General features: G+C 38.7%; 2 protein-coding genes across 4 annotated transcripts in view; both read left to right on the top strand.

Annotated features, from left to right (window-relative positions):
* Positions 1-329: 329 nt before the first annotated feature.
* On the top strand, positions 330-11,029 carry NSMCE4A (NSE4 homolog A, SMC5-SMC6 complex component). Its single transcript, XM_059821391.1, has 11 exons — positions 330-416; positions 1,644-1,724; positions 2,327-2,457; positions 3,543-3,694; positions 5,654-5,753; positions 7,127-7,217; positions 7,746-7,840; positions 8,629-8,677; positions 9,397-9,488; positions 10,053-10,144; positions 10,677-11,029. Exons 1-10 carry the CDS (start codon positions 374-376, stop codon positions 10,134-10,136), a joined length of 918 nt encoding a protein of 305 aa, XP_059677374.1. The 5' UTR covers positions 330-373; the 3' UTR covers positions 10,137-10,144; positions 10,677-11,029.
* A 929-nt stretch (positions 11,030-11,958) lies between these two features.
* Positions 11,959-26,262, top strand: part of ATE1 (arginyltransferase 1) — an 84,716-nt gene continuing 70,412 nt past the window's right edge. Inside the window, exons 1-7 of one of the 3 annotated variants that reach the window (XM_059820992.1) lie at positions 11,959-12,103; positions 13,328-13,391; positions 13,738-13,800; positions 14,540-14,643; positions 15,479-15,748; positions 21,479-21,711; positions 24,541-24,669. In XM_059820992.1, coding sequence (XP_059676975.1) covers positions 12,001-12,103; positions 13,328-13,391; positions 13,738-13,800; positions 14,540-14,643; positions 15,479-15,748; positions 21,479-21,711; positions 24,541-24,669 — 966 coding nt within the window. In that variant the 5' untranslated portion in view covers positions 11,959-12,000. Of the gene's footprint in view, positions 12,104-13,327; positions 13,392-13,737; positions 13,801-14,539; positions 14,644-15,475; positions 15,749-21,478; positions 21,712-23,435; positions 23,565-24,540; positions 24,670-26,262 lie in introns of all 3 variants that reach the window. The other 2 variants (XM_059820991.1, XM_059820990.1) reach the window with 2 other exon arrangements.

Genomic DNA, 26,262 nt, shown 5'->3' with positions numbered 1-26,262 from the left:
GCCGCCGTCGCGACCGGTAACGGCGTCTCCGCGGCCTTGGCGCCTTCCGCGGGGCTGGGCTGCCCGGGCGGCGGCCTCCCGCGGCTCTTCCGCGGCAGCTCGTGAAGGCCCGGGGCGCCGACCAGCGATGTCGGAGGCGAGTGGAAGCGGTGATTCCTCCTCCTCCTCCTCGTCGCGGAGCTTGGGGGCGGACGGCGGCCGCCTCTCGCTGCCGTCCACCTCGCGTAACGGCGCCGTGCCCCAGCACAAGCAGCAGCGGCCGCCGGGCTGCCTGCCGGCCCCCGTGGAGGAGGAAGAGGAGTCCGAGGCGGCGGGCGAGGAGCCCAGGCGGCCGGAGAGCGCCGAGGGCGCCGGCGATGAGCGCAATAGGAGGATGATCCGGAACCAGTACCGGGAGCTCATCTACAGCGTGCAGCGTAAGCCCGGGGTGCGGCTCCCCTCAGGAGCGGCCCTGCCCGCGGCGGGTGCCGCCGGCCTGTGCCCGGCCCCGGGGCGGGCGCGCCTTTGCTCCGGCGGGGATGCCCCTTTGTCTGTCGGGGGGCTGCGAGCGGCGGCCGGGGCAGCCGTTTAGGCGGCAGGCTGGTAGCCCGTCCGTATTGTTTGAGGAACTCTCCAAGCTTCCGTGGGAACCCCAGGTTCCTTGGCCTGCTGAAATTTTGGTCCTGTAGTTAGATGGAAATTTGTCTCCCTGGAAGCATTTGCATGCCACGGGGTAGCAGGGTTATGAGGGATTTACCTGCACGTAACGTCTGTGACTGCATTGGTGCAGGGGAACTACCAGCTGTAGACCTGGAAAGCCTTTAGTTTTGTGTTTGAGCTTTTATTTGAAACTGCAGGTACCACTCTCTGCCTGGCCCAGAAAGTTATTCTTAGGCTTTCCAGAAAGTGCTGTGGGATTTTTAGCATCTCTCTGGATAGGTGTGCCAGTACTTCTCCCGTGTATGTTTGGAGTGTGCCGTTTTTCTCACGAAAGCATAACAACGGTTGGTTGTTTTCTGCATACTTGGCAAACTTGTCGGGTTGTTTTACAAGAGAATACAACACAATTCATGGATGATCCAGTCTGTGTTTATGCAGAAAAACAACAGTGTCATGTCAGTGCACTGAGTATGGGGTACGATCTTAAAAGCAGTGCTGCAAGTAGTCTGAAAGCCTTGTTAAATCATATACATTACCGTTACATATAAGTAACTGTGCTTGACATGGTGATCTTTGGAAATCACTAAGCATGCATTTTGGGGGATTGGTTTGTTTCTTTCATGAAAATCCTTAATAACTTACGGGTAAGACGAATAACATATAGAAAACTATGGTTATCTGGTAGCTGCTTTGATACAGATATAGATATTTTACTGGAACCAAGAGGAATCGGGGATCTGCTAACATAAACTCACGCACATAAATATTATTCCATTGAAGTAAATGGAAAATTACCACTTCAAACTGAGTTAATGCTTAAGCATTAATAAAAATGGAGCCTACGTAATCTTGCAATTAATGTACTATAATTATATTCCGGGTTTTTTGTGTGTGTGATGGTCTATGAACCAGCCAGTTTTGATTAAGGTGTAAGTATTCTTACACCTTCTTGATGCTTCTATATTTAAGTAATTTAGGATTTCATTTATGTCCCTTCCCCCCAGAAAATCGTGAGGACATGCTGAGTTCAAAAAGCAACAGACTGACAGAAGCTTTGGAAGAAGCCAATAAACTGTTTAGTGGAGGTAAAACAAATTCTGTGCTCATTATTAGAGCTGTTTGCTTGACAGTTGGCCAACTGTGAGGTGATGATGCCTTATAATCAAAAAAGGGCAAGAGAATGAAGTTGAGGTCCAAGTACTTTATCAGAATTACTAAAGTATAACTTGAAATAGGTATGTTTAATTGAAGAGGAATTGTTTGAATAAGTTGATATGAGAAAATAAATATCATTACTTTCGTGTTTATTTTCACTTAGAAATACTCTTTTCCTTATCTTGACTCTGTAGAACAATATATGTAAGTAGTACATCTAAAAGATACCAGTGTAGAGGGGTTCATTTCACTTTGAGAGATGGAAAACATGTCAATGAAAAATGCATTTTATTCTTTAAGATAATGCATTATGTTTCCATTCTTGCTTTTGTCAGTGTCATCCTCCTCCTTTCTCTCTCTCTTCTTTTTTTAATGCAGATATTATTGTAAGGATTATGTAAGGAAGTGTGTTAGAGGTCATTGCAATAAAATGATTTACAAAGCTCTATACCCAGCATAGTCTGTATGCTAGATTTTATTACTATATTTTTGACAATTTCATATTATTAACATAAAATCTCTTCTGTGACAGTTTCCTGTGCACGAGAGGCTGCGCTGGATGCCCAATTTCTTGTCTTAGCATCAAATCTAGGAAAGGAGAAGGCCAATGAGTTGCACTCTGAGATGACAGCATTTGATTCACTAGCATTTGCAGAAGACTTGGTAAGTTCCAGACTCTGAATTTGCCAATGATTTTGCTAGAGATTTGCCCTATTTGTTACAGAATCGTAAAATAAAGCCTCCGATTGTCAATCAGTACATGACAGTTCTCATGGAATTTAACACTCTTCTTATGAATTTATTTGATTAACTTTCAGGTTAGTGGTGTTAATTGTTTTAAACTATCTATTAAGCATTTCCAATACGCATAGGGGAAAAACTACCTTAAAATGCAGACACCCCCCCTCATTGTTGCATTGCTGCTACTTTATCACAGTTCAGTCAGTTCGTGCTCTTAAGGCAGTCTTTTGCACTTTTTTATATTCACTGTTTTATAGTTTCTTTATCCTGTCCACTGCTCTTCATGTTTTTGGATGGAGTTCTTAAGGCCCTGTGTCACTGACATGAAACGGGACTTTGGATTACTTGCATGTTTTTAGACTTGATGTGTTTGTCTCTTTGTACTGTGACTGGATGGAAGAGTCAGTTCAGAATAGCTTTGAAGAAGCCTTGTGGTGTTGGTTTTTTTTTTTTCCATCCTCCCTGAAAATTTTCTCTTATGTTACAGCAGATTGTCTGAGTTATTGGTCTGAGTCTGATTCTTTGGTCAAGTCTAGAGCTCTGCAATATAAAAACCCATCAACTTCAGTTGTTTTATTGAAGTTTTTCCTAGGGAAGTCTGGATTGGTGGATGCAGGGTTGGGCCAAATAAGTTGTTTTATGGTATTTGAGGAGCTAAGCTCCCTGGAGGTGTGTGGTGTTCAGAAACTCTGAGACATCTTAGCTTTATAGTGTAATTTAATTAATGCTTTGCTACTTCATACATCATGGAAATTCTGTTGGAATATAGGCAGTTTTATTTACCTGTAGCTCTTTTTTCATTGCTTATTGATGCTTGCTGAACACAAGAAGTCTGTATGTGAGTGTTTTTCTGTTTTCACAGTATCTTCAGGAAAGTCAAGGTTCTTATGCAGCGATATTAAATATTAATCTAGCAGGACAAACACCATAATACAGTGTTTCACCATTAACGTATCTACTGATCTTTCTCTAAGTGAATTTTCATTGCAGCTTTTTTTCTTTTGTAGCTAACCTTCATGGGTATAAATCGCATAGAAGTAGAAGAAAATGATAGTGATTCTGAGGGCATTGCAGGTGGCTATTTACCTAGTAATGCCTGGTATAAACTGGGAGAAGAAACAGAAAAGTACTTCAGAAGAGCACCTTCTTTTCACTATATGTAAGTTTATTTAAGGAAATAGTATATACTGCAGCACAAGCTAATGGCCTTAATTGAGTTTTATCTTTAATGCCCTGGGCTTGAATAGAGTTTGATCTTGGGTCATGGAGTGTCAACAAGAACTTCTGTGTGGTCTCTGTTCTTATGGTTCCATGAACTCCTTGTCTCAGAAATATTTCAGAACGTTTCTCTCTTTGATTTTGATTTGGCTTGGCTACAAAATAGTATCACTTGTATCTGGTAGAGATAGTAAGGTATTCTTGATTTACCTGTTTCGGACCAAAACCAGTAGAAGTGATCCTTTTTCCTTTAAAAGCTGACTCTTCCCTCATGTCTCTCTCCCTGTACAAGCTGCAGCCAGAATCATGAATAGAGGAACCTTTTTTTCTTTTTTTTCCCCCCAGACAGTTATGGAAGGTCAGTCCGTCAGGGTCTATATCTTTTATCTCTTGTATTATCACAAAGAGACCAACAGATCTTCTTGTACGTCTGTGTAAATGGGTTGTCTTTTAGAATCTTGCTTTCTGGCTCTGCCTTCAGAAGAAATCACCTGATTACTGGCAAGTGGCCTCATGTAGAATCAGCGTCATTTCTCCTTATGCGTAGGCAACCCATTTAGTAGGAGCCTTTTTAGCTGCTGTTAAATGACCCTTAGTCATCTGGCTTACAGACAACACTCCAATTTAAATCTCTCATAAAGTCAGCCTACAATAGCAGGATCTAGTTCAATTAAATTATCAACAGTAGATCTGATATAATATTGTTCAGTTGTCTGTGCTTTTACACTTGTTCCACGTCCCAATAATAATACATTGTAATTGTAAGAAAGTTGCTCAATATAATACATACAATATCTGATATTTAATGTTGGATAGCTAATTGAGATATTTCAGACTTATGTTTGCACTTTCAAGCTATAAGCTCTAAATGATATTTTCCAATCATTTATATGATCATAAGACAAAACTGACTGCAAGAAAGACTTTTCTCATTAGCTGCATTTTATGTCTTAAGTCATGACAGGCTTCTTTTTATGGAGGATGTGTGAATATTCGCAAAGTGTTAATTTTAAATAATAAAGAGTAGTTCTCAGTTTAGGAGAAGAACTACTTATTTCTGACTTCATCTATTCTTATCTGAGGCCTGAGTTACTTTTTTTCGCGGTCAGTCCATGACTTCTGAAATTGAGCAGTCACAACTCACCCAAGATAGGGAAAAATATGTGCTGCAGAATTTTTGGGTACCTGCTGAACTAACTTGAATTGAGTCTCAATTCACACTCTCTCCTTTAGGCATCTAACTTGGTGGAGATTCAAGGCAACCAAAGTTAGGAGCCTAAGTTCCTTATATAGTCAATGGAGAGAGGTAAGCACTTCAAGAAAGTGCCTAAATCTAGCACGTATATTACGCTTACATTGTTTAATGAGAAACTTTGGATCTCTTAATGTATTGAATGTTCTATTGATTGACTATATTTAAAAAATTTGTGGCTTTTTTTTTTTTAAAAAAGCTTACCGCAAACCTGAACTTGCAGAAACTAAACAATAGATGAAAAAGAGATAAATATTTTATGGAGAGAGTTTTCAGGCAGAAAAGTTTGTAATAAATTCAATTGGAGATATTGGAGGATATGAACCATATAGTCTGTTTCATTTCTTAACTAGTTTTATGAAAAGTAGATTTATAGTTTTCAGTTTAAAAAAAAAAAGTTGGAATAATTGCGTCAAATTTTATACATCAGTTGATAATTCTCGTATGAGGCTGCCAATATATATTGGGAGCAACTTTTGGGGTTGGTTGTTTACAGAAATCTCTAAATGTGATGAGGCTTTATTTTTAGATATCAGTCATTACTTTGCACTTTTATCAGGAGATCAACTGCTCAGTATATAGAATTCTTGACATGCAATGTAAAACATATTTCTATATAATTTTTTTTTTTTTTATTATTTCGGTTAGGTTGGGATCTTTCAAGTCTGATCCTCCTGTACCAAGGCAGCGGATTGAGAGGCAGAAGAAGACTACAGGAGGGGAAGAAAAACGGGCAATGCCTGCTCAGGTTTGTGAAGTGTTATCTTTAATAACGATTTGTTATGGCATAGTTAGTACAAGTGACTTTTAAATCTTTCTGTTAGTGTTGTTTTGGGTTTTATAGTTACGAACTGTGTAGTACTAAAGGATTCAGACTTCATTATTAGGCTTCTTGATTTGTTTTGTGTGGACTGCAGTATTTCAATGAGTGGAAGGAAATAGGATTTACAGACTGATTTTTTTTCAAGTTCAAATTAGTTTATTTGCTCTGATGCTCGTTGCTTTGAAAGGAAACATTTACATTAGCGTGTTTTCAACTTTTATTTAAAAAGTGTCTAATAGGGTGTGGCATTTGCACAGAAATGTGGTTAACAGAAGCAAACTGATTAGCTCACTTAACCACTATTTTCCCTGCTTTCTGTTTCCCTGTTCTTTCTGTCTTACTCTGGCAGAAAGGTAAAAGTCTGAGAATAGTTACAGAGGGGCTTACATTTGAAACTTTGGAAAAGTAAACCGTGTTGTTATGGGGAACATCTGGCTGATAATGCCAGTACAGAGAGGCAAAATGTTGAGTATGTCTTTTTAAATACAGCCTACTTCATAATAATCCAAATAGTGATAGAAATTAATCTGACGCAGTTTATACTGGGAAGAAGAGGAGCTGGAGGGTTTGAGAGAGTTACTTCCAGAAGTGAGCGACTGCTCTTTGTAGTTTGCTTAGGTAAACGCTGCTGATCAGCATACATGTTAATCTGTGTTAGATATATAGTTACATGTGAAAGTTTCTGTAGCTTGCTTTATTGCAAGGTGTTCAAAGGGAAAGTGTTAGCTAACAGGACCAGCAAACAGGTTACTGAAAGCTGTACTTGAAAAACAAATTTGGTAGTCTGCTGATGACAGTACTTGAAGAACGATTTGGAGTATCCTGCTTTACAGATAATAAATAAATCTGTAAAATCACAATAATGCCATCCTTTGACCACGTCGAACTTCATGCCATGATGTTTCTTACACGTAAACTTAGGTTTTTTCTGAAAAAAAGTTAAGGATCTTCATGAACTGCCCTTCTACGCTTATAAATAAACTTCTTCAGTAAACTCACAGACTATGTACCACTAGGGGTAACCCAATTCCAGAGAACTATTGGAAAGTAAGCATAGGCCTGTAAACAGGCTCAAAACATACAAACTGTGGCCTTTCAGTTTGATATTGTAAGATGGGAATTAATTCCTAAAGCACTCTGTAAGTTGTGTCATGTTTGCATAAGTGTGTCTGTAACTGTGCATGTGTGGCATACAGAGAAAAATTGATCTTTATGTTACGTGTTCATAAAAGGCCCTTTTCCTATTCTTTTCTTACAATAGTGGTTATTTGAGGTGAAACTATGTTTCTTTTTTCCAGTTAAAAAAAATGGAGGAGTCTCATCAGGAAGCTACAGAAAAAGAAGTGGAGAGGATCTTGGGATTATTGCAAACTCATTTTAAAAATGATCGTAAGTGTGATTCAATTAAGCTTTTAAAGCATTAATTTGAGAAAATGAATACTCTTAATCTTTTACAGTTAAGAGTGGTTAAACTATAGAAACAAAATTAGGTGGAGTTTGCAAGTAGCAGTCTTTGTGTTGAAGGATATATACTATGTATTTTTTTATGAACACTAATCAGTTGCTGTTTGATTGCAAAGTAAATTTAAATCCTACCCTCTCCCTCTTATCGGAGCATGCCATTTTTTGAAGGCAATCAAATAGTCAGTGCATATGTATATGTATACGCACGTGGCAAAAGATGGAAGAAAATAATATTCTCTAGAAACTTTGGTTCTTTCTGCAGGCAGCAGGGGATTCAGCATGGTAACTACATTGACATAAACATTCGGTTAGCTTTTAAAAGGAGTACTGACTTTTCTTAAGTTTGTGTTTACATATATTAGCTCTGCGTATACTACCTGTTTGGTGGTATAAACCACCTTGTTTGCTGGTTGTTTTTTTTTTTTTTTAACAAACACGTTTTTTCATCTCTAGCTGATACGCCTATTTCCTTCTTTGATCTTGTGATTGATCCAAACTCTTTTGCACGCACTGTGGAAAACATCTTTCATGTGTCCTTCATTATAAGGGTAAGGCATGACATGTTCTTGAAAACCTATTTTAGATATTGGAATTATCTAGAAATATTGATTTGTTGTTTTTATGGCTTCAGTAGTGACAGATTAGGATTTAAATAATAGGAATCCTAATTTGTTTGCTACAAACAGTCTATGATATTTTTGGTAATTGAATTAAGAAGAAAACAGAGTTGACAGACTAATTTTTTTAATTACATTTTTCTACTACAGTCAATTTACCAACAAAACAATAGTGAAATTTTTGCTGTCAATACACTTTTCAAAAAGGGATTCTAGCTCACATTATTTTAGATTATAGAAGAGTAGTCGTAGAGTATGGAAGAGATATTGGGGTTGTAGGAAAGTATGTCAGTGCAGTGTTTTACGTTCTTTTCGAATCTGTAGATTTGCACTTCAAACTATACTTAGTTTGTCTAATAAATAAAATGAATTTGGGAAAGGAGAAAAACTTAGAAATATATTGTGACTAAATTCAGGTTTATAGTGAATAGTGATTATAAAGGGTTAACTCAAGTATATTTAATGAATAATAATGATTTTTAATAAAGCAATTTTTAAATAATCCAACAGTTACAACTGTCCTACATCAGCTGCATTCTTTATGAATAAGCGCTATATTTCAATAATTTTTCCTATTTGGTATGCCAATTAAGATTCTTTATCAATGTATGTACCTGTTTATGATTATGTAATATATTAATTAAAAATATGAAATCTCAGTGCATTATCCTAATTAGATAGCTCTAATTTCTGAAACTTTAAATCTTACTGTCTTTTAGGATGGTTTTGCAAGATTAAAGCTGGATGACGATAAATTGCCAATAATAGGTAAAATCTAACTTTAAAAGACTGTAATTGGTTTTGTTACAACATTGAAAGGTAGCTATATCTTATGTGTTCACAAAGTTTTAAGTATATTTTTAGCTGCAAGAGTAGAGATTCGGGGATACGCAGTAAATGTAACTGAAGGCATGAAGAGATTGATGAGAGGAACTGAAAGGATTGAGTCTCATATATCAAAATATGGAAAAAAGGCCATTATGCTGATCTACAAATGAATTTGATATACAAATTCTATTAATAGAAATAAAAGGTTATTATCTTTCCTTTTAAGTGATATTTTCACTAATAAGTATATGAACATTGTTACACTTTGCTGAGAAAAGATATTTTTGTGTGCAAGAAGTCTCCTTTGTCTGTCTAAGTTGAGGAGTGCTGCAGCTTCAGAACAGTTGAAAAGGAAATGGCATCCTATGTACGAGCTCTCTGGCTTTCATTCCCACAGGATAACAATGGGATAAAGACTTTGGTGGGATTTCATAACGGATTAAGTACTTAGGTCCTTTTGGGACTGAGAAATGTTAGTTTCTAAAATTTTAGGAGGTAAGACTACAGAAATTTCTTAAGAAGCATATGGTACAGGCTATTGATAGAGACTAGCTTAGTGGAGCATGTATGATTGATTTGCTTTTGATGAAGCTTTTGTGTTCCTGGAGGAAACTGACTTTACAAGTGTAAAGACTATGAAAATACTGTATTTTGAACAGAGCCTTCGAAAGACAGCGGGGGAAGAGAGAATGACCATAATGCTGGAGCACGGAACCAGGTTGTCATATCTCTGAACCATCAAGAATGGAAGGTATAATAGATAGCACTTGATACTTTTGATTAATTTTTTTTAAGAATGCATCCGAGAGCTGTGCTGTTATGTATTCTGATGAGGATAGGTGTTCCTGTGTATACTATCACTACATTTAATTTTACGGACTCCAGAACAATCACAAATCTAATGAATGCTTTTAACTGCAAGAAAACTGAGAATTGGTATAGCAATTTCATCTTTGATCCTTGAAGCCTGGTCAGTTTAAGTGCTTTTAAATTGTGCAGTGACTTACCTTTACTGTTTTGTATAAGGACTTATATGGAGTCTGTTTCTTCCCTTATATATGATACTTGCTTCTAGAGGGGAAGTTCTCCATACAATTTCCTCAGTTTGCTGTTTGTAATAAACTTAGACAAAAAGTAGTTTTTAGCACATACAACTCTTCTCCTTTGTCCCTCACTCAGAATGTACAGAAGAAACTTAGTAATTTGAAATAGTGCTTTAGTATGAGAAACTTCATTACCTGCCTGGTGGTAACTGCAATTAAAATTGCAGTAGTTCAGGTCTTGTAACTTAGATGCTCTTGTCATCTCTAACCAGGAGATCGTGGAAACGTATGAAATAACAGAACCCATGATTAGCCCTCCTTATCAGAGAAATGAAGATGAAATGGACATAGCTTAATTCTTCAAGTAAGTTCTTTTAATAAATCAAAGTAAATAAGGATACAGTGCATGAGTTCCTTTTGCATATGGAAGAACTGCAGGGAAACAACCTGTGACTTATAAACGTAGAAAAACTATGAGCAGGGTAATTGTATAACGTCTGGAACAGTTCTGTATACTTGATCTCTTCATGGAACCAAATGTAATCTAGTCTTCTATGCAGTAATTAACTGGAAAAAAACCCCTTTATTTTTACATTTGATGGTCAGTTAAGTGATATACTTGAGTTAATTTTTGGAACTTTATACTTGGAATGCAATGCTGTGAAGGATCATAGCTTAGTTTTTATACTTTTTTTTTTTTAACCTACTGACAGCTGATGTTGTTAATGGAGTAGTCTGAAGAAGAACTTAAGGAAGCAGGAAGGGAAGAGGGCCTCATTCCTTCTAAAATCCTTTAAACAATAGGATTGAATTCTTTTGTTGTCACAGTTGTTTGGCAAGTTCCAAATCTTAATGCGTATTATCTTATTGTCTTCTCTTTTTTTCTTTCCCTGTAGGTGCCTTAAAGAAAATATTTTAAAATGTTTCCTTCAGAGAAGATTTTATATGTATATATTGTAAAATTAAAATTATTTTTATTGGAACATCTCGACACTACATGTAAGCTGTCTTGTTTATACCTGTCACAGGTTTATTAGCATATACTTTCTATTTATTATGGATTTGTTTACTACTTTATATAACTTTTACTGACACTTAAAAGCTTTCATAAAAAGGAAATGCTATCCCCCTTCTTCCATCCCTTGTCCCTCCCCAGTAGCAGCCTGCAAGTGGAATTTACATGGTTAACCATCTCTGCTGTGATAATTTTGTTACCTAGATCTTGGGTGCTCCAGGAGAAATTGCTATTGTCTTTCTGTTCTTACTCTTCTGGAAATCAAGGTTTGAGTTTGGAAGTTTGGTCTCAATTACAGATAAAAATTCCTCGTTTCTTTCCTTTTTTCCTAAGTCCATCACGTGTATTTGGTTTTGTATCTTAGGCAGGACAGCTATATTAGGTCATGACATTAAAATAAATAAAGTCTAGCTCCATCTCCAGCAAATGCTCTTCGGAGGACCCCTGTCTCTGGAGTTTTTAGGATTTCTTTCTTCCTTCTATCATCAGGCAGAGTTTCTGGTCAAGCAGCTGAGGCAGTAGGTACCAGGTGACCTGCTGTCCTGCTACTAGCACCACCCTTAGAGCATGTTTCTGGGGGGCGATAACACGTGGTGAGGCAGTGAGGGTACGTGGGAACATAGTTTGATCATCTTTGGTCACCTACAGCAAAGCTGAGAGCTACGTCTTCATCCAAATCCAGCCCACGGCGCGGAGGCCTGGCCGGGGCACGGCCTGCGCCTCTGAAGGCGGCGCCCTCCGCCGCTGCGGCCCGGCGAGGCGCTGCGCGGCAGGGACGCTGCGGCGAGCGGGGCTGCCGGGCGCCATGCCTGCCGCCGTGGTGGAGTACAAGGGCAGGAAGGAGGGCTACCGCTGCGGCTACTGCGCCTCGGAGCGGGGGAAGGTCTCCGCCGGTAAGCGGGAGGAGGTGTGACGGGCCGGGGCTGCCCGGGCTCCTGTGGCGGGAGCCGCGCCTGGGGGCGGGGGAGCGCGGCCGCCCTCACTAAAGATGGGGGAACTTGGCGGGGCGTGCGGGGAAGCCGCTGCAGCTGCCCGCGGTAAACATGGCGGGGCCGCCGTTTCCTGTGGGCGCTGCCCGTGCCCTGCCCGTAGCAAAAATGGCGGCGACGGCTGTTTCCGGGCGTCCCGGGGTGCTGTGTAGGGCGGCGAGCAGGGTGCTGTCCTGAGCCGGCCGGCGGGGCAGGGCGCGTAGGTCACCGGGAGCGATGGCGGCGGCCGGCAGCTCTCCGAGCATCGTCGAGTACTTCGGCGGAGAGGATGGCTACCGCTGCGGCTACTGCAAGAACGAGACCGGCAACCTCTCCCACGGTGCGGCCCGGGGGCAGGGCGGGCTGTGAGGGGAGCCCTGAGCGGGCCGGGCCGCGCCGGTGCTGCCGGAGAAGGGGGCGGCTGGAGGCTACGGGGCTGCGCCTCGCTGGTGCCGGCGGGGCTGAGGGAGGCCTGCCAGCGGCGGTTTGGCAGCAGCCTCCGCCCTTCCGCCTCTCTCCTGCCGGGCGCGGGCAGCTGCCCTTCCCTCCGGGACGCGCCCGACACCCCTTCCTCTGGGCTTGCCGGAGCGGCGGGCAGCGCGGGCTTCCCGGGGCAGCCTGCGAGGGGACGGCGGCGGAGCCGGCCGCCGGCAGCGTTCCCGCGGGCTGGGGCGGGTGTCGCCGCCCTGGCGAAGCGGGCGGTTAACGAGACAGGGTCGGTGTGGGGCCGGGGCTGCCAAACCTTCCCTCATGGTCTGGTTTCATGGGAGTACTTCCCAAGTGTGAGGGCAAACCATCAAAAATAACGGGAAAGCTTTGTAAAGGGTGGAATGGTTTAATTATTGCTGCCGTAATACAGGCACCCTCAGTGAGGATGCAGTTAAGATCTCACCCAAAGCGTTCTCCTGGTCCAGTTACACTTCTCAGGTACAACTGCCCTGCCTGACCCTCCGGCGACAGTCCGGGTTATCGCGTAGATAAGAGCCTGGCGCCTGGCGAGGCTCCCTGCCGCTAAGGCTGTGGCTAGACAAGTTTCGCTTAGGCCAGCTCGGCGGGAAGCGGGCCGTATTCTTTTCCCTGGTGAAGAGGTGACAGTCCCTGAGCTCCGCTCAGCTCGGTGACCCCCTGGGCAGTTGCTCTCCGAGGGGTCCCTGGGAATGGTCTGTGTCAGCTTCAGCACCTCTCGGGAGAGTTCTTCTGGCCCGGTGTTCCGACTGATTTTTAACAAAATTAAGGAGCAATTTTACATGATTTTGTTGGTGAACCTCTGGGAGAGATATCGGGTGGAGAAGTAAACTTCTAATTTGTACAGTCAGAGCAATATAGTTGATTGCATCGCAAGACTTATGTTGGTCTTGGCTTTTTTTTTTTTACACTTAATGTGGGTGTTGAAATCGGTAATTTATGAGATTTATGAATATGCCAAATCCCTGAGAGACATCTGTTCGAAAGTCACCATTAGCTGCTCAGATTTACAGTAATATTTCTGTAGAACTTGCTATATTTTAAAGTTTTAAAGCATAACTGTCATCAGTCAAATGTATTACTGTATTATTTATTTCAGGTATGTGGGCACATTCGATGACAGTTCAAGATTACCAGGATCTCATAGATAGAGGATGGCGAAGGTAAATTTAAAAAGAACATACAAAGCTGTGTTGTCAGTTTAGATACGGTTTAGAATCCAGATTTAAAATTTAGGTCTGTGAAAACAGTTAGCTAGTTTCCGTAAGTAACTGAATTAGAAGTATTTGTCCAATGCTCTGTGACTTTTTGTAATGTGACACTGTTGAACAGGAAAATAATGTTATTTTAGAAGGATAGTGTTTTAGCATAGCGGCAAAAAGCTGAAGTTGCTTTTCGACTTTTGCTACTCTTCATGCAATATTTTGATATTATTTCAACAAAAAAAGTTGGTCTTCCATTTATAGTATAAACAACAAAAAATCAATGTGTTTTTATTATTATTTTTAGAAGTGGAAAATATGTCTACAAACCTATCATGAATCAAACATGTTGTCCTCAATACACAATAAGGTAAGAATCTCAGCATATACTACTGTAAGTGATTTGACCGCTTCAAATATGTTCAACCATTTGTGTTTACTACTTTAAATACAGAATACTTGAAGAGTTTATCTACTTTTGATGATACTTTGAATATTAAATATATGCTGTTGGGTTTGTGCGCAGGCACGTCAGCGGCTCAGGGATGTTTTCCTGAAAGCAACCTGCTAAGCGTGCACCCTTGCCTTTTGCTTCGGGGTTGCAATCCGAAGCAAGAGTCCTGCGGTCGCTCTCTCGCTTACTGGTGGCAGGTGACCGAGTATGTCTGTATCCCACAAGCGCTGCTTTAGTAGCCCAAATAAGAGAGGCTGTCGGTTGAATAGCTATGAATAATTCTAGATACGCTTTTCCGGCGTTAGTAGTTAGTATCAAAGCTGTATCTATAAGATGGATAAGTGAAAAATTCTGGTGTATTAGCCTCCTAGAAAAGCCTTTTTTACACAGTGCTTGAGGTCACCTTGGCATATTTTAGCAATTATAGTGATATAAACACAAAACATGCCATAAAGAATGATATTATGTGGTACAAGACAACATAATTTTATTAACTCAAAAGCATTGATAAAATATTTGACCATTTAATGTAGGGAAACTTAAGAAACAATTAGAAAATACATACACAGTTTAGTTTTTTAAAAGCAGTTCCTTAATGTGTTTTTTCTGAAATAACCTCTCACAAAACAAATGGTCACAATTTTTTCTTTTTAAGGTGCCAGGCTTTGCATTTCCAGATCTCCAAATCTCACAAGAAAGTTCTGAAGAAAATGTTGAAATTTATTTCCAAGGGAGATCTTTCGAAAGTAGTGAGTGAAGGTAAGAAATTCTGAGTGTTTGAAGACCAATACTGATGTTTGAAAGGAGGATCAAATACCTGTTGGAGTGATCGAGTGGCTCATATGCTTTGTTTTTTTGCATATAGACCCCTGTATAAAGGTCTGGGTAGGTTGTGTCTTTACAGTGTGTTTTGAATCAATAGCACTATGTAGCCCAGAGACCAAATTGTGCAGCTGACTTGCTCTATTGAAGAATATGTTTCCTTACTTTTTGTATAGACCAGTTTATTTTCTTTTTCATCTCTGGGCACGTGCTTACATTCTAGCTGGGTGCTGTAGAGAATTAGACCCTGTTTTTACCCTCTGTCATAAAAGTGATTATCTGGAGAGGACTAAGCAGGACAGTGCGTGGCAGAGAAAAGGAAGAGCAAGCGGGGAAAGGAGGTGTTTTCTTCCAGGTGATTGAACAGTCACACCCCATTTATCCAACACCAAAACCAGCTATTCTCAGTTGTGGTGGAACTTGTGTTGGTTCTGAATCATTATAATTTGCCTCTTTTGTGTGTGTGTGTGTGTTAGGTTTTTTGGATTTGAATTTGTTGTTGTTTGTTTGAAGTTATGGCATGAGATTAGTTGACTGCCCCATTTTAGTGGAGAAAACAAAACTGTTCTCAGAAATGAGTAGGTGCTAGTAATTCAGGGTCATACAGGAAGCTTTCTGTTTTCAGACCGTTGCAAACAGTCACTGTATCTGTTGGAAAACAGTTGTAAAATTGAAAATGAGTTAATTTAATGTTAATATTAATTGTGCAAAGTGTGAGCTGGGGTTATACAGAGAGAAATTAACTCATGCAGCTTTTACTTATTTCCAGAAGAGCCTATGGATTCCCATATAGAAGATGTGGTCACATGCGATTTTGCATACAAAAGTGAATCTCATGTCAGTCAGTCTGAACTGACTCCCTTGAGCGTGGATCACACAGAGAGGGTGGAGAATGAAGATGAGGACACAGGAGAAACAAAAGAAGAGGTGAATGAGCAGAAGGTGGAATCGGATTCTCTTCAGATATGTGCAGATAAAGACACACCGGTCCCTGGAGAACCATCGCATTCAGCTAAAATTGTTCATGCACCACCTAAGCCAGGTAGTCAATTTTCTGGTAGCAGTTGGAATATACCATCGTGATTTCGGTAGTCCTTTTTATCTTGCCTAGTAATTCAATAATTGTTTCTTTTTATTCCCTATACTCTTGCCAGTTTATGGAATTGTAGTGTATAAATTGAGAGGCGCTGTGCGTTACTTGTTTTCCTAGTTTTTCCTGAAAGTTGCATTGATTTTCATTATATTTCTTTATTTTTTGGTTTAGTTATTGAGAATACGTATCTACAGCTGATAGTTTTCTGTAAGCTATTTAGACTGCGGTCAGATAGGTCAAGGTGATTGAATCTCATCGGACATTGGGACCAGTTTCCCGTTTGGGATACTTTTGTGTGCAGAGTAAGGTGTACATCCAGGTTTCCTTTTCTTCTCTAAGATGTGGTGACTCAGGCTTTATGTACCTTGAGGTATGGTTGTGCAAGACAAAGGGCTGGACACAGCTTTGGCTGATGCTGCAGGAGTGCTAGTTACTGAGTTAGGTTAAGGCTTAACCTTGTCTCTTGTGCGGCAGTAGGAAACCAGTTCAAGACCCAACAAAAATGCCCTAGGTATTGTTTTTGTATTTATTCATTTCTGCAGGTCATCTTGTTATATAAATTGTGTTGTTTACACCCTGTGAATACACCTCTGTGAATAACTTATTTCAGGCTGTATTTCTTATGTTTTCATGGACTATTTGCCACAGACCTAACTGGCATTGCACATACATTCAGTATATTATTGGGTTTTTATTTCTTAGACTTAAAGGAAATTGTGTAGCTTTCTGCTGATTTGAGAAAAAAAAAAAAAAGGTGAAAAAACAAACCCCAAAACCCCACAAAAACAAAACCACAGATACTTCTGGTCCTCTATAAAGAATGACACTTTCTAGTTGAGCTTTTTCTTCTGTTTGGGAGCTTGCCTTGTTTTAGGTTTTGGATAACTTTAGATTAGAAAAGCAGTGTAAGAAGAGGATGTGAACTTAATGAAAAACTGTAGTAATTTCTACTTTTTTTTTCTTGCTTTGAACTTAATAATACATTTCTTTAAGGAAGTACAGTAAGTATGTAAAAGAAGTAAGGCAATCGCCCCCATTTTACTTCCTGGTGCATTTATACAATGTATTTATACAATATACAGCTCTCGTGTGCCAAAAACTGAAAGTAAATGCTTATTCATTTCTAGAGTTTCGTGTGAAACTACATCGAATATTGGTGGCCTTTTTATTGTAATACTAATTTTAATATTGTAACTTTTTTCAATATGGAAGTTATCCCTCAGTCAAAGTTTTGCATTGTAATTGTAAAGTTTTCTGCAGTGCTGCCTTTGGGCTGAATTTGAGCATGGAATCTTTACCCTGAAAAAGGATAATCTCATTGTCAGTCATCTGACTGTAATGTTTTTTGTGTGATAGCTGTTATGGTACCGCTTGCTGTGGCACGACAGCCTGGAATCTACATCTGCTTGCAGTGGTGTTAAGCTTTTCACGTAGCTTGTTGTGACAGGGAAGACCATATGTCACAGCTGGTGGATGATCCTCTGTGTGGTGTGATCATGTAGAGGAGTCCTTGAGGGGCCCCAAGGAAAAAAGAAATGCTGGAAACTACTGCTACCAGGACATGCTCGCAGAGTGCCTCTCCTATGGCTTCTCTCGTGTCCAGGCTGCGTTCTTGTGGGACATGGGCGATTTCTGGAAGGAAGATGGTAAGGGGTGGATGGATTATTGCCAGAATAATTCATTTGACCGACAGGACTGGAAAAGACGGTAGAATTGCTGACAGGCTCTTTGTGGCCCAAAGGTTGCAGATGAGGCAGCCTTGTCTTACAGATCATATTTCCAGTTTTGTATAGCCTCTACAATAGCCTCTTCAGAAAAATAAAGGGTATTTTCTGAATTGCAGTTAGCCAATACATGGCGAGTAATGTTAGGTAAAATCCTAGTGGAGACTGGATACTTCAGAGTTTCTGCACGTGTTGGGATGTGATACTAATTCCTAATTTCACTCACCTATTACATATTGTGCCAATATTTATAAGAACTGCAAAGTACTTTTTCCTTCACAAAAATCTTGTCTTCGATAGGCTGGCTAATTTCAAGCAAAATAATGTTGTTTTTCCCTTAATGGACACTCATTCCAATTGGATCAGGTTTTCACCAGCTCAACAAGCGATTCTGCATCTAAACAAAACGGAAAGTTTTCAGAAATGCTTGATCAGAAAATCAGTAGTGCTGCATAGAAGCGGTACTATTACATGTTTCTGGAAAATTGTTCCAGAATTTTTAAGATTGTATTTTATATTTTGATTTTATAAAATGCAGTCAAAACTTTTATAGCCCTTACATAGTTTATAGTTTATATAACTTCTATTTGTTGTGCAAATTTTCAAAACCCTCTTGTTTTTATAATAATTGTTGGGAAACTTTGGGTTATGTAAACTTTGTTTTGGTAGCAAACTAAGTGGGTATTGACAGCAGATGGCACTCTTGGGTAAATTATTAGTGTAAACCTGACATTGTTTTGAAAAAGGTGAGGTATGGTCTTCAGTTATGTTGAGAACAACATTGGATAAAACTTGAAATGCCGGAAATGCAGATAAAGCCTGAAACATTGTTTTTACTCTATTTTGGAAAGCAGGGATTTGCTTTTATAGAGGAGAAATATGCATTAGTCTGCTGCTTTCTTTCTGGAGGTTTTAAATGAAATATAAAAGTGAATAAGAAATGCATCAGAAAGCTTATTTAATTTGTCGTTAATTTTTTTTTAAGGGTAGGTGATGTAGCAGGTCAAATTCAGTTTAAAATTTTCCAGATAGAAAGATGTTTAGTTTTCATCTTGGAACATGTAGACTTATTGCGTAATAAGATAGTTTAATTGAATTTTTATTCCTTTATAAACAAAACAGATCATTGTCCTATAGGAATAATGGGCTGTTTCTGTACAGTTTCAGACAGAAAAGAAAGGTTTGCTTATGGCTATATACACATTCATTATTTTAAGAAGTTTTTCTTGCTAACTTGCAGCTAATAGAGGATATGAGACATGAAACAGGTCCTGATACAGATGAAGTACTCAAACATTTGTCAAATATATCATGAGTATTTTAAATAAACTCTTCCTCTGACTTGTTTGCCCATGGACCGGTCACATAACGTCTGTAATTTCCTCATAATATTTGTCCTTTTCTGGTGAATAATTTTATCTGTACAGATGAAACAGATACTCAAAAACCTTAGCTGAGAGGTGAGAACACTCGATCATAAAATCTGCTAGTTCAATTGTAGGATGTCTGAAGAGCACCAAAGTGGTATTAGCTCCTTTTCCAAGTCCCTGAGATGCTTTCAACATTTCAGCTGTCATGGAGTCTGCATGGCACAACCAGACTGGGACTTTTCTGGGGGAGCCACGAAGAGCTTGCTGCTGACTTGCCCCAGGATTGCACTTATAAACTCTGTAAATTGAGTATGGTGTGCACATTAAAAAGAGTAGTTTACAGCCATACTAATACTTGAAAATTGATCCCAATATAAAGTATTTTGCCAATTTCTACGGTGTATCTGTTGGTAAACAAAGATGCAGTCAGCAGCTCTGAAGGCTGCAATTCTTTGCAGGTGGAGTCACTCTTAAACACATCAGTGAGCTTTTAAAATATCAGCGCTCTCATCATTTCCAGTTTGCAGGAGGATATAATTGTTCCCATTGTCCATGGGAAGGTTTGAAGCTGGTAGAGGAAAAGAAAGATGTCACTTTTGGCTAATAAGTTACTAGTAAGAAGAAAGAGGAGGAAAGAAAGCTCTAACTATGTTTTCATAGGAGTTCTGGAAAAACCAATTTCCATAGAATTTCCAGCCCTCCAAGAGACTAAAGTGGGTTAAGCTGTAGTTAAGTCGGGGTTTGGATTCTTCTTTACTTCTTATAAATATTAACAGAGTTGGAAATGTGTCGTCTTCCTAATGTCTCAAATGAAAGCACCTCACCGTTCAGGGTACTTACCCATTTGAAAAGGTAAGTCTTTCAAAAGTTGCCTGTGTGTCTTTTGCAAATACATGTATTTCAGGAGAAAGCTAATGGCATAAAAGACTTCTTCAGCAGTTTGTCATAATAGTTGTTACAATTTTTGTTCTGTGAAAGATACATGACTGTATTTCCCTGTAGGGGAGTAGTTTTCCACTCTTCCTCTCCTTTTGAATCTTTTCAATGTTAGGGCTCTTTTTTTGGCCTGCAACTCATCTACCACTGCCTTAAAAGAAAGGATTAAAAATGGAGAATTAGAGTTACTTTCTATTACGTTAGCTGGCTGCTGCTGAGATTTTGAGTGCAACTTTCCTTCTCTCTGGAACTTGCAACAGCAGCTGCCAGGCTGAGACAGGTATTCCTTGAAAAGGGATTATTTCTCCCACCACTGTTTCCAGCATACGGCTCTTAAATAGCTTCTAGGGTGAGGTATGGTGTTCAGTCACTTGTGTGCGCTACATGGAATAGCTAACAGTGGTGTACAAAGCTTAAGGAAAGATGAAAGGCAGCCCTGAGAGTGTTAGGAAAATGTTTCTTGCTTTTTGTAATTTTTACAAATTTAAATTTACAGATTTAAAATTAGCGTTGATGAAAATAATACCATCTAGGGAAATTGCTGCTTGTAAGGAGATTATTTGTTTGGTAACCATCCTTTCAGTGCATTTGGTTGGTAGCATGGGGACCAGCCATCTTTTTTTTTCTTCTTTTAATTGAAGAAAAGTCTGTATTAGTTTTTCTAGTACTGGCATTCTTAATCTTGACTTTTTATCTTACATTACTGTCCTAACTATAAAATTAATCTGGTCCCTTTGTTGGGGAATTTGGACCACTCTATAATTTTATTTGTGCATGTCTTTTGGATTTATATTCCTTTAAAACTAAGTTCTTGCAGTACTAATTACTATTTTTCATGCTGATCCGTTTGTTTTCTAGGTTTGACTTCTCTTTCAAGTAAATAGCATTTCACAAATAGAACTTTATGAACAGTTGACCTGTTAAAGGTGGAGCTAAATTGATAAAAATGAATCGATTAGTAAAAACAGACAATCTGAATATAATTTTAAGCAAAGACGTAAGCTTATGTGGCCTTTTACTCTTTTACGTGACATTAGTAGCATTGGCACTAATGGCGCTGGCATTGGCAGCATTTCTGTATACTGCATAAGGATTCCAGGTGACAAAAAATAAATGCTTTTTTGTGTGTGTGTGTGTCTTCTACAGGAGTCTGTTGTGTAGCCACCTGGGTTTTTAATGCAGTAGAACAATTCCCTGTGAATGTGGCTGTGAGGTTTTGTGGTTGTGTTTTTTTTCCTTTCAGTATTTCAAGCTGATCCTGTAGCTGTTTGGATGTAGTATACCATCACACCGTACATTAAACAGGAGCTTTTCTTTGTTTCTGAGAGGAGGATGTGGCAAATGATTTAAGGACAGACTTAGCAGGGAGTCTTTTCATTTTAGTTTTTAAATAGATCCTTGGCTCTGGAGTGGAGTCGTGGTCAAGGGGTTTCCATATTAAAGTGCTGCATTAAACAGCTGTAGAGGAAAAATCACTGCAACTTAGCTTGGCATTAGGTGTTGTCGGTAGTTGTAAATGGGAGAGACATGTATGTTCAGCTACGGTCTGCAATTAATAACGATTTTAACCATTTCTTTTCAGTGATTATGTAAGAACTGCTTGTTTGTAGCAGAATGTGGTGTTTAATTCTTTGCTTGTGCCCTTGCAGGCAAAGGGGCTGATCTGAGCAAGCCACCATGTCGAAAAGCAAAGGACATACGGAAAGAAAGAAAACTGCAGAAACTCCTTCAGAACCAGATGTGCACGTTTGAAGGCTCTCCACTTCAAGCAGGAGATCAAGTTTTCCTCTCGCAAAACTCTAAATCTAAAACAAACCAACCTAAAACCATTGAAGACTTCATTTTTGTCTCTTTACCTGATGATGCACCACACAAATTAGAGGTAATGTCTCATTCATCGTTGTTGGAGGTAAATTAAGGAAAAGTCTAGTTAAGGAGTTTTTGAAATGCTTAGGTGTTTAGTATCTGTGACTTTATGGTATGGTTATAGTTTAAATCCTGGAATCTATGTGGTGCTGCATGATATATATATATATGGTGCAGCTGTGTAACCACAAGAGGGTACTCTTGCACTTGCAGTGAGTTGTAGCAGAGACCAGTAGAGTTACCAAAATAACTTGTAAATTGATTTTCTACAGTGTGACTTGAAAACGAAAGACTTTGAATTAACTGAGTGTTGAATGATGAGAGAGATTCAATATTTAGTTCTGCAGTGTATAAATACTTAAACTATCTATGCTAATGAATCTTGACAAGAAAGCAGTAACTGTTCATAAAATTAAACAGATAAGAAGATAGCTGGTCTTTATAAATGTCATTGATATGTATTGATGTCTTTGGAAGCTGTAAAAGTGATGGTAGAAAATCTTGCTTAATATACTGGTTGTCATTAAATCTATCAGTAGTATAGAGACAGTCATCTGGAAGACTTTTGGACTTTCTAACATTTGTTAATCATAAACCCATTTTTTTTCTTTTTACTTTTTTCTGGAAGCTGGGAAACTATCTGAATATAAGTATTTTCCTGTAGTTACTGATTATCAATGATGATATTGGAAATGGAATTTTTAATACTTTTTTGGTAATTATTCAAAGAGGTAGTGATGATGACTTAAAAGATTCACTGAATAACTGACAAGAAACCATGAAATTGATCCATCTCACCAACTCCTCCAGATATTCTGATGAGTTGTATGACAGAAGTATGATGGCTTTGTCTGAGCATCTTCATTTACAAGATGCAGGGAGAATTAAAAGGAGGATGGTTCCAGCAGTGTTTTCCCAGATTGTCTTTGTGCTCCTTATTATGGCTGTCAAGTGTGGGTATTTTGATGTTTTTTTTTTTTTAATAGCTCAGAACCAATGGTACTTGTGAAACTAGAACCATACTGAAAATTACGTGTTTTTTGAAATGAACCTGTCCTTAAATACGCTTGAAAAGAAAGGCACTGTTGCTCATGTGATATCATTCTTTTGGTTAGGGAGCAGTCATTTTTACTAAGAACAATTTTTAATTTATAGATTTTTTTAAAATTATTTTATTTTTGTGTGTGTAAGGATGTTGGTGGGGAAGATGGATAACTTCCTGTGATAATTAACTTGTAATTGAATATGGAAACATTGTTTCCTCTGCCTCTTTCAATTTGAAAAATACCTAGAAATCCCCTTGGGATTATTGCAATAAAAACATAGTCTTTATCTAAAGAGTACAGATACGAGTCTTCCGAATGCATAGGTCCTTCAAGTATTTTTCAGTATAGTGTAAGACTAAAAGAGAAAATTTTGAAAAATATATAGAAAATTCCTTTAAAATGTTGATCTGCATACCATTTGTTGCTATTATTTCCCAAAAACTATTTGTGTAGTTCTTCTATAGGCATTTTAGTTATCTTAATTTGTAATTTGAAAACCTTGTATGTTATTCAGTGTAAATATGAAAGCCTTCAATAGCCTAAATTGAGCTGAAGAATTGTCTAATATTAATTAATTGTTAGGGCCTTTGTGCAGGAAGTAAAAATTTCTGTCTGTTGTGATGTTTGTATACGTATAAATATATAATTATTGCATGGTATTGTAATAATAAATGTGTTTTAACTTCTTCTGAAGGTGAGGGTGGTGAGATCATCTCCACCAAGTTCACAGTTCAAAGCCACATTTCAGGAGTCTTACCAGGTCTATAAACGTTACCAGATGGTTATTCATAAGGACCCACCCGATAAACCAACTATAAATCAGGTCAGAAGGCCAAATTAATTTTATGCAAAGCTCAGCTTCTCCTCCATTTCGTGTGTCTTTTTTCCTAGGAGAAACAAATGTGGATTTTATATCCATTGTATAGTCAGGAGCATGTAAAATACTGTATCGAATAAAATCAACATCCTGAAAGTGCAAACTCTTTTGGGGATGCTATTGGGTAAGAGATGGTGAGGATGGCTTTTGGAGGTAGATGTTGTGGGCCTTATAAATACAAATCTCATAAGAACTAAAACCAGATGGACATACACCGTGATAACTAGTCTCATTGGCTTTGGTTTGCTTCCATAAGGAGGAACTAGCATGATCAGGGCCAACATGTGAGTAAAAATTTATCACACATACAAATTGTTGGTTTAAGGTTCACAGAAGTTGTATAAACCTCTTCACTTTCAATTTAAGCCCTACAAGAAGTAATCTGTGCACTCCATCTAAATTACACATCATTACTGTTTCTTGTAATGACCAGGTGGTGTGTAATAGTTAACTGTCAGATGTATTACCTGTTTAATACTATGCAGAAAAAAATTCAGGAGTTTGGAGGAGAAGTATATGTATCAAGAATATGTAGTTGCTAAAGCAGGGCAGTGACTGATGTGCCGTTAAAAATAATAAATTTTAAAAGTCGTTGAGACTGTACAATGGGAATAAAAGTTGTGGTTGATTTGTTAGATAACTTGGTCAAAAAGTAGGTTGAATAAACTGGTGTTTTGGAGTGTTCTAGTGTTACACAATTTTTATTCTTTAATGAAAGTATCAACAGCCAGTTTAAGCTTAGTGTTAGTTGTCAGACTTTCCCCTGTAGGAGATTTTCTTGTTACTGTGTTTAAAGTAGAAAACTGACTTCAGAGGCTTTGAAGTGGATAGGAGGAGATCTTTCACTAGCCTTACCTTCAGAAGCATGTTATCTGATTATATGCACTCAAAATAGTATGCTTGTATTTTCCTTGCTCTGAAGGTGAGGTTAGTACCTGTCTCCTTTGAGGACCCCCAGTTCAAATCATCCTTCAACCAGTCAGCTACTTTATTTGCCAAGTATCAGATGGCTATACACAAGGATACACCTTCTGACTGTGGTGAAAATGAGGTACAGTTCACTGCATGCACCTTTACGAAAACATTTTTTTTAATGCACAGTTAAATGACGGGAAATGGTGTCTCTTAGAGTGATTCTAAATATTAAAATACTGGAGTTTCCATTTGAGAGGGAAAGCATTGTGGTTTTTAGTAAGCTTCTGTTGCAGGCTTTGGCCCAGAGAATACTGAGCTGAAGAGAGAGGGATTATGCACCATCATAACTAAAAAAATGATGTTAGTAATGAGTTAAGTAGAGCTGCTGTTTGTACATCATTTCTGAAGACGTCTAGGACTGAGATTTCCACTGGAAATGGGATAATGGTATGGAAGTGCTTTTTTGATGGCAAAAGCATCTTCTGCTTTAAAGCTGTTTGGTATCTTTTTCCACATTTCTCCTTATTTTTTTGTGGTCTTGCTTAATTGAACAGGTGAAGGTTTTAAAAATCTCAGTTTTAATCACATTTCATTGACAAGCATACCTCTCAGATAGAACTCACCTTTGCAGCAGAAATAGTGCAAAAACATCCCACCAGCTGATTGTCTGAGATTCAGTGAGAGTACATTGCATATAAATAAAGCCAGCTTTTAAAATGGTGTTTACAGGATGCTGATACTAATCTAGAAAGTGGGGGGGGGGGAAAGTACTCGTAGGGTTCTGAACAAGTAGCAATTCTCCATTTCTCTGGCAGGTGGCACATTTTCATTAGCAGAATTAATGAAACAGCTACCTCAGAGCTGTCATTTCTATCTACTGCAAATGTAAGACTTCAAGATTGATCAACTATCTAGTCAGACTTTTCTGTTCTTGAGAGCAATACTTGCAGAAGTGATACCTAGCAAGCTGTGGCTGCTTTCCAGGTAGAGTAATAAAACCACATAATAATTTTTGGCTTTAGTTCAAAAGAGTGTAAGGAGAACTTTTTTGTGAGAGCTCTGTAATGCTACTGTGGAAAGCCATAAAATTTATTTCACTTTGTTTTGTAAAATAATAGGACTCATAACAATAGGTAGTAGTCTCTGCCCTTTTTATAAATACTGACATAAATTGAGTTAATTATAATAATGTAAAAATTGGAAACATGCCGAGAAAGATTGAGCTATTTACTAGATTTGTACCAGGCATTACCTGGCCTGATTAGGGACTTGATTTGTCTGCTACGATGAGTGTATTTCAGCCCTAATGCTTAGATACAGCATATATGCCACCATGCTTTTGCTCTGAAAATTTTGTTGCTGCAGAGAGGTGATAAGAACTTCATATACTTACTCTTTGTTTAGAATTATGGATTTATTTTTTTTTTTATACAATCATTAGGTCATGAATAATCAAGGGCAAAATCACGACGGCTGCTTGCAGTTCAGTTCTGAATAGCAGTTAGCTCTCAGTTCATCTAATCTCTGTTTGGGTCAGAGTGCATGCTTTGGTGTAGACTTGGGTTTCATGACCCATGGAACTTTTTTAGTCTAGGTGAGGAAAGCTTATAAAGATGTGTTAAGGACAGTTCAGGTTTCCACCACCTTAAGATGTAAAGTCTATCATGGGAATTGCTGTTGAATAGGAAGGAGATGGATTTCTGTTTACTGCTAGTAGTTTAATGGATTT

Source organism: Gavia stellata, chromosome 9 (assembly GCF_030936135.1).
Source record: "Gavia stellata isolate bGavSte3 chromosome 9, bGavSte3.hap2, whole genome shotgun sequence".
NCBI classification, from domain to species: Eukaryota; Metazoa; Chordata; class Aves; order Gaviiformes; family Gaviidae; genus Gavia; species Gavia stellata.
This window is presented reverse-complemented; position numbering and strand designations above follow the sequence as displayed.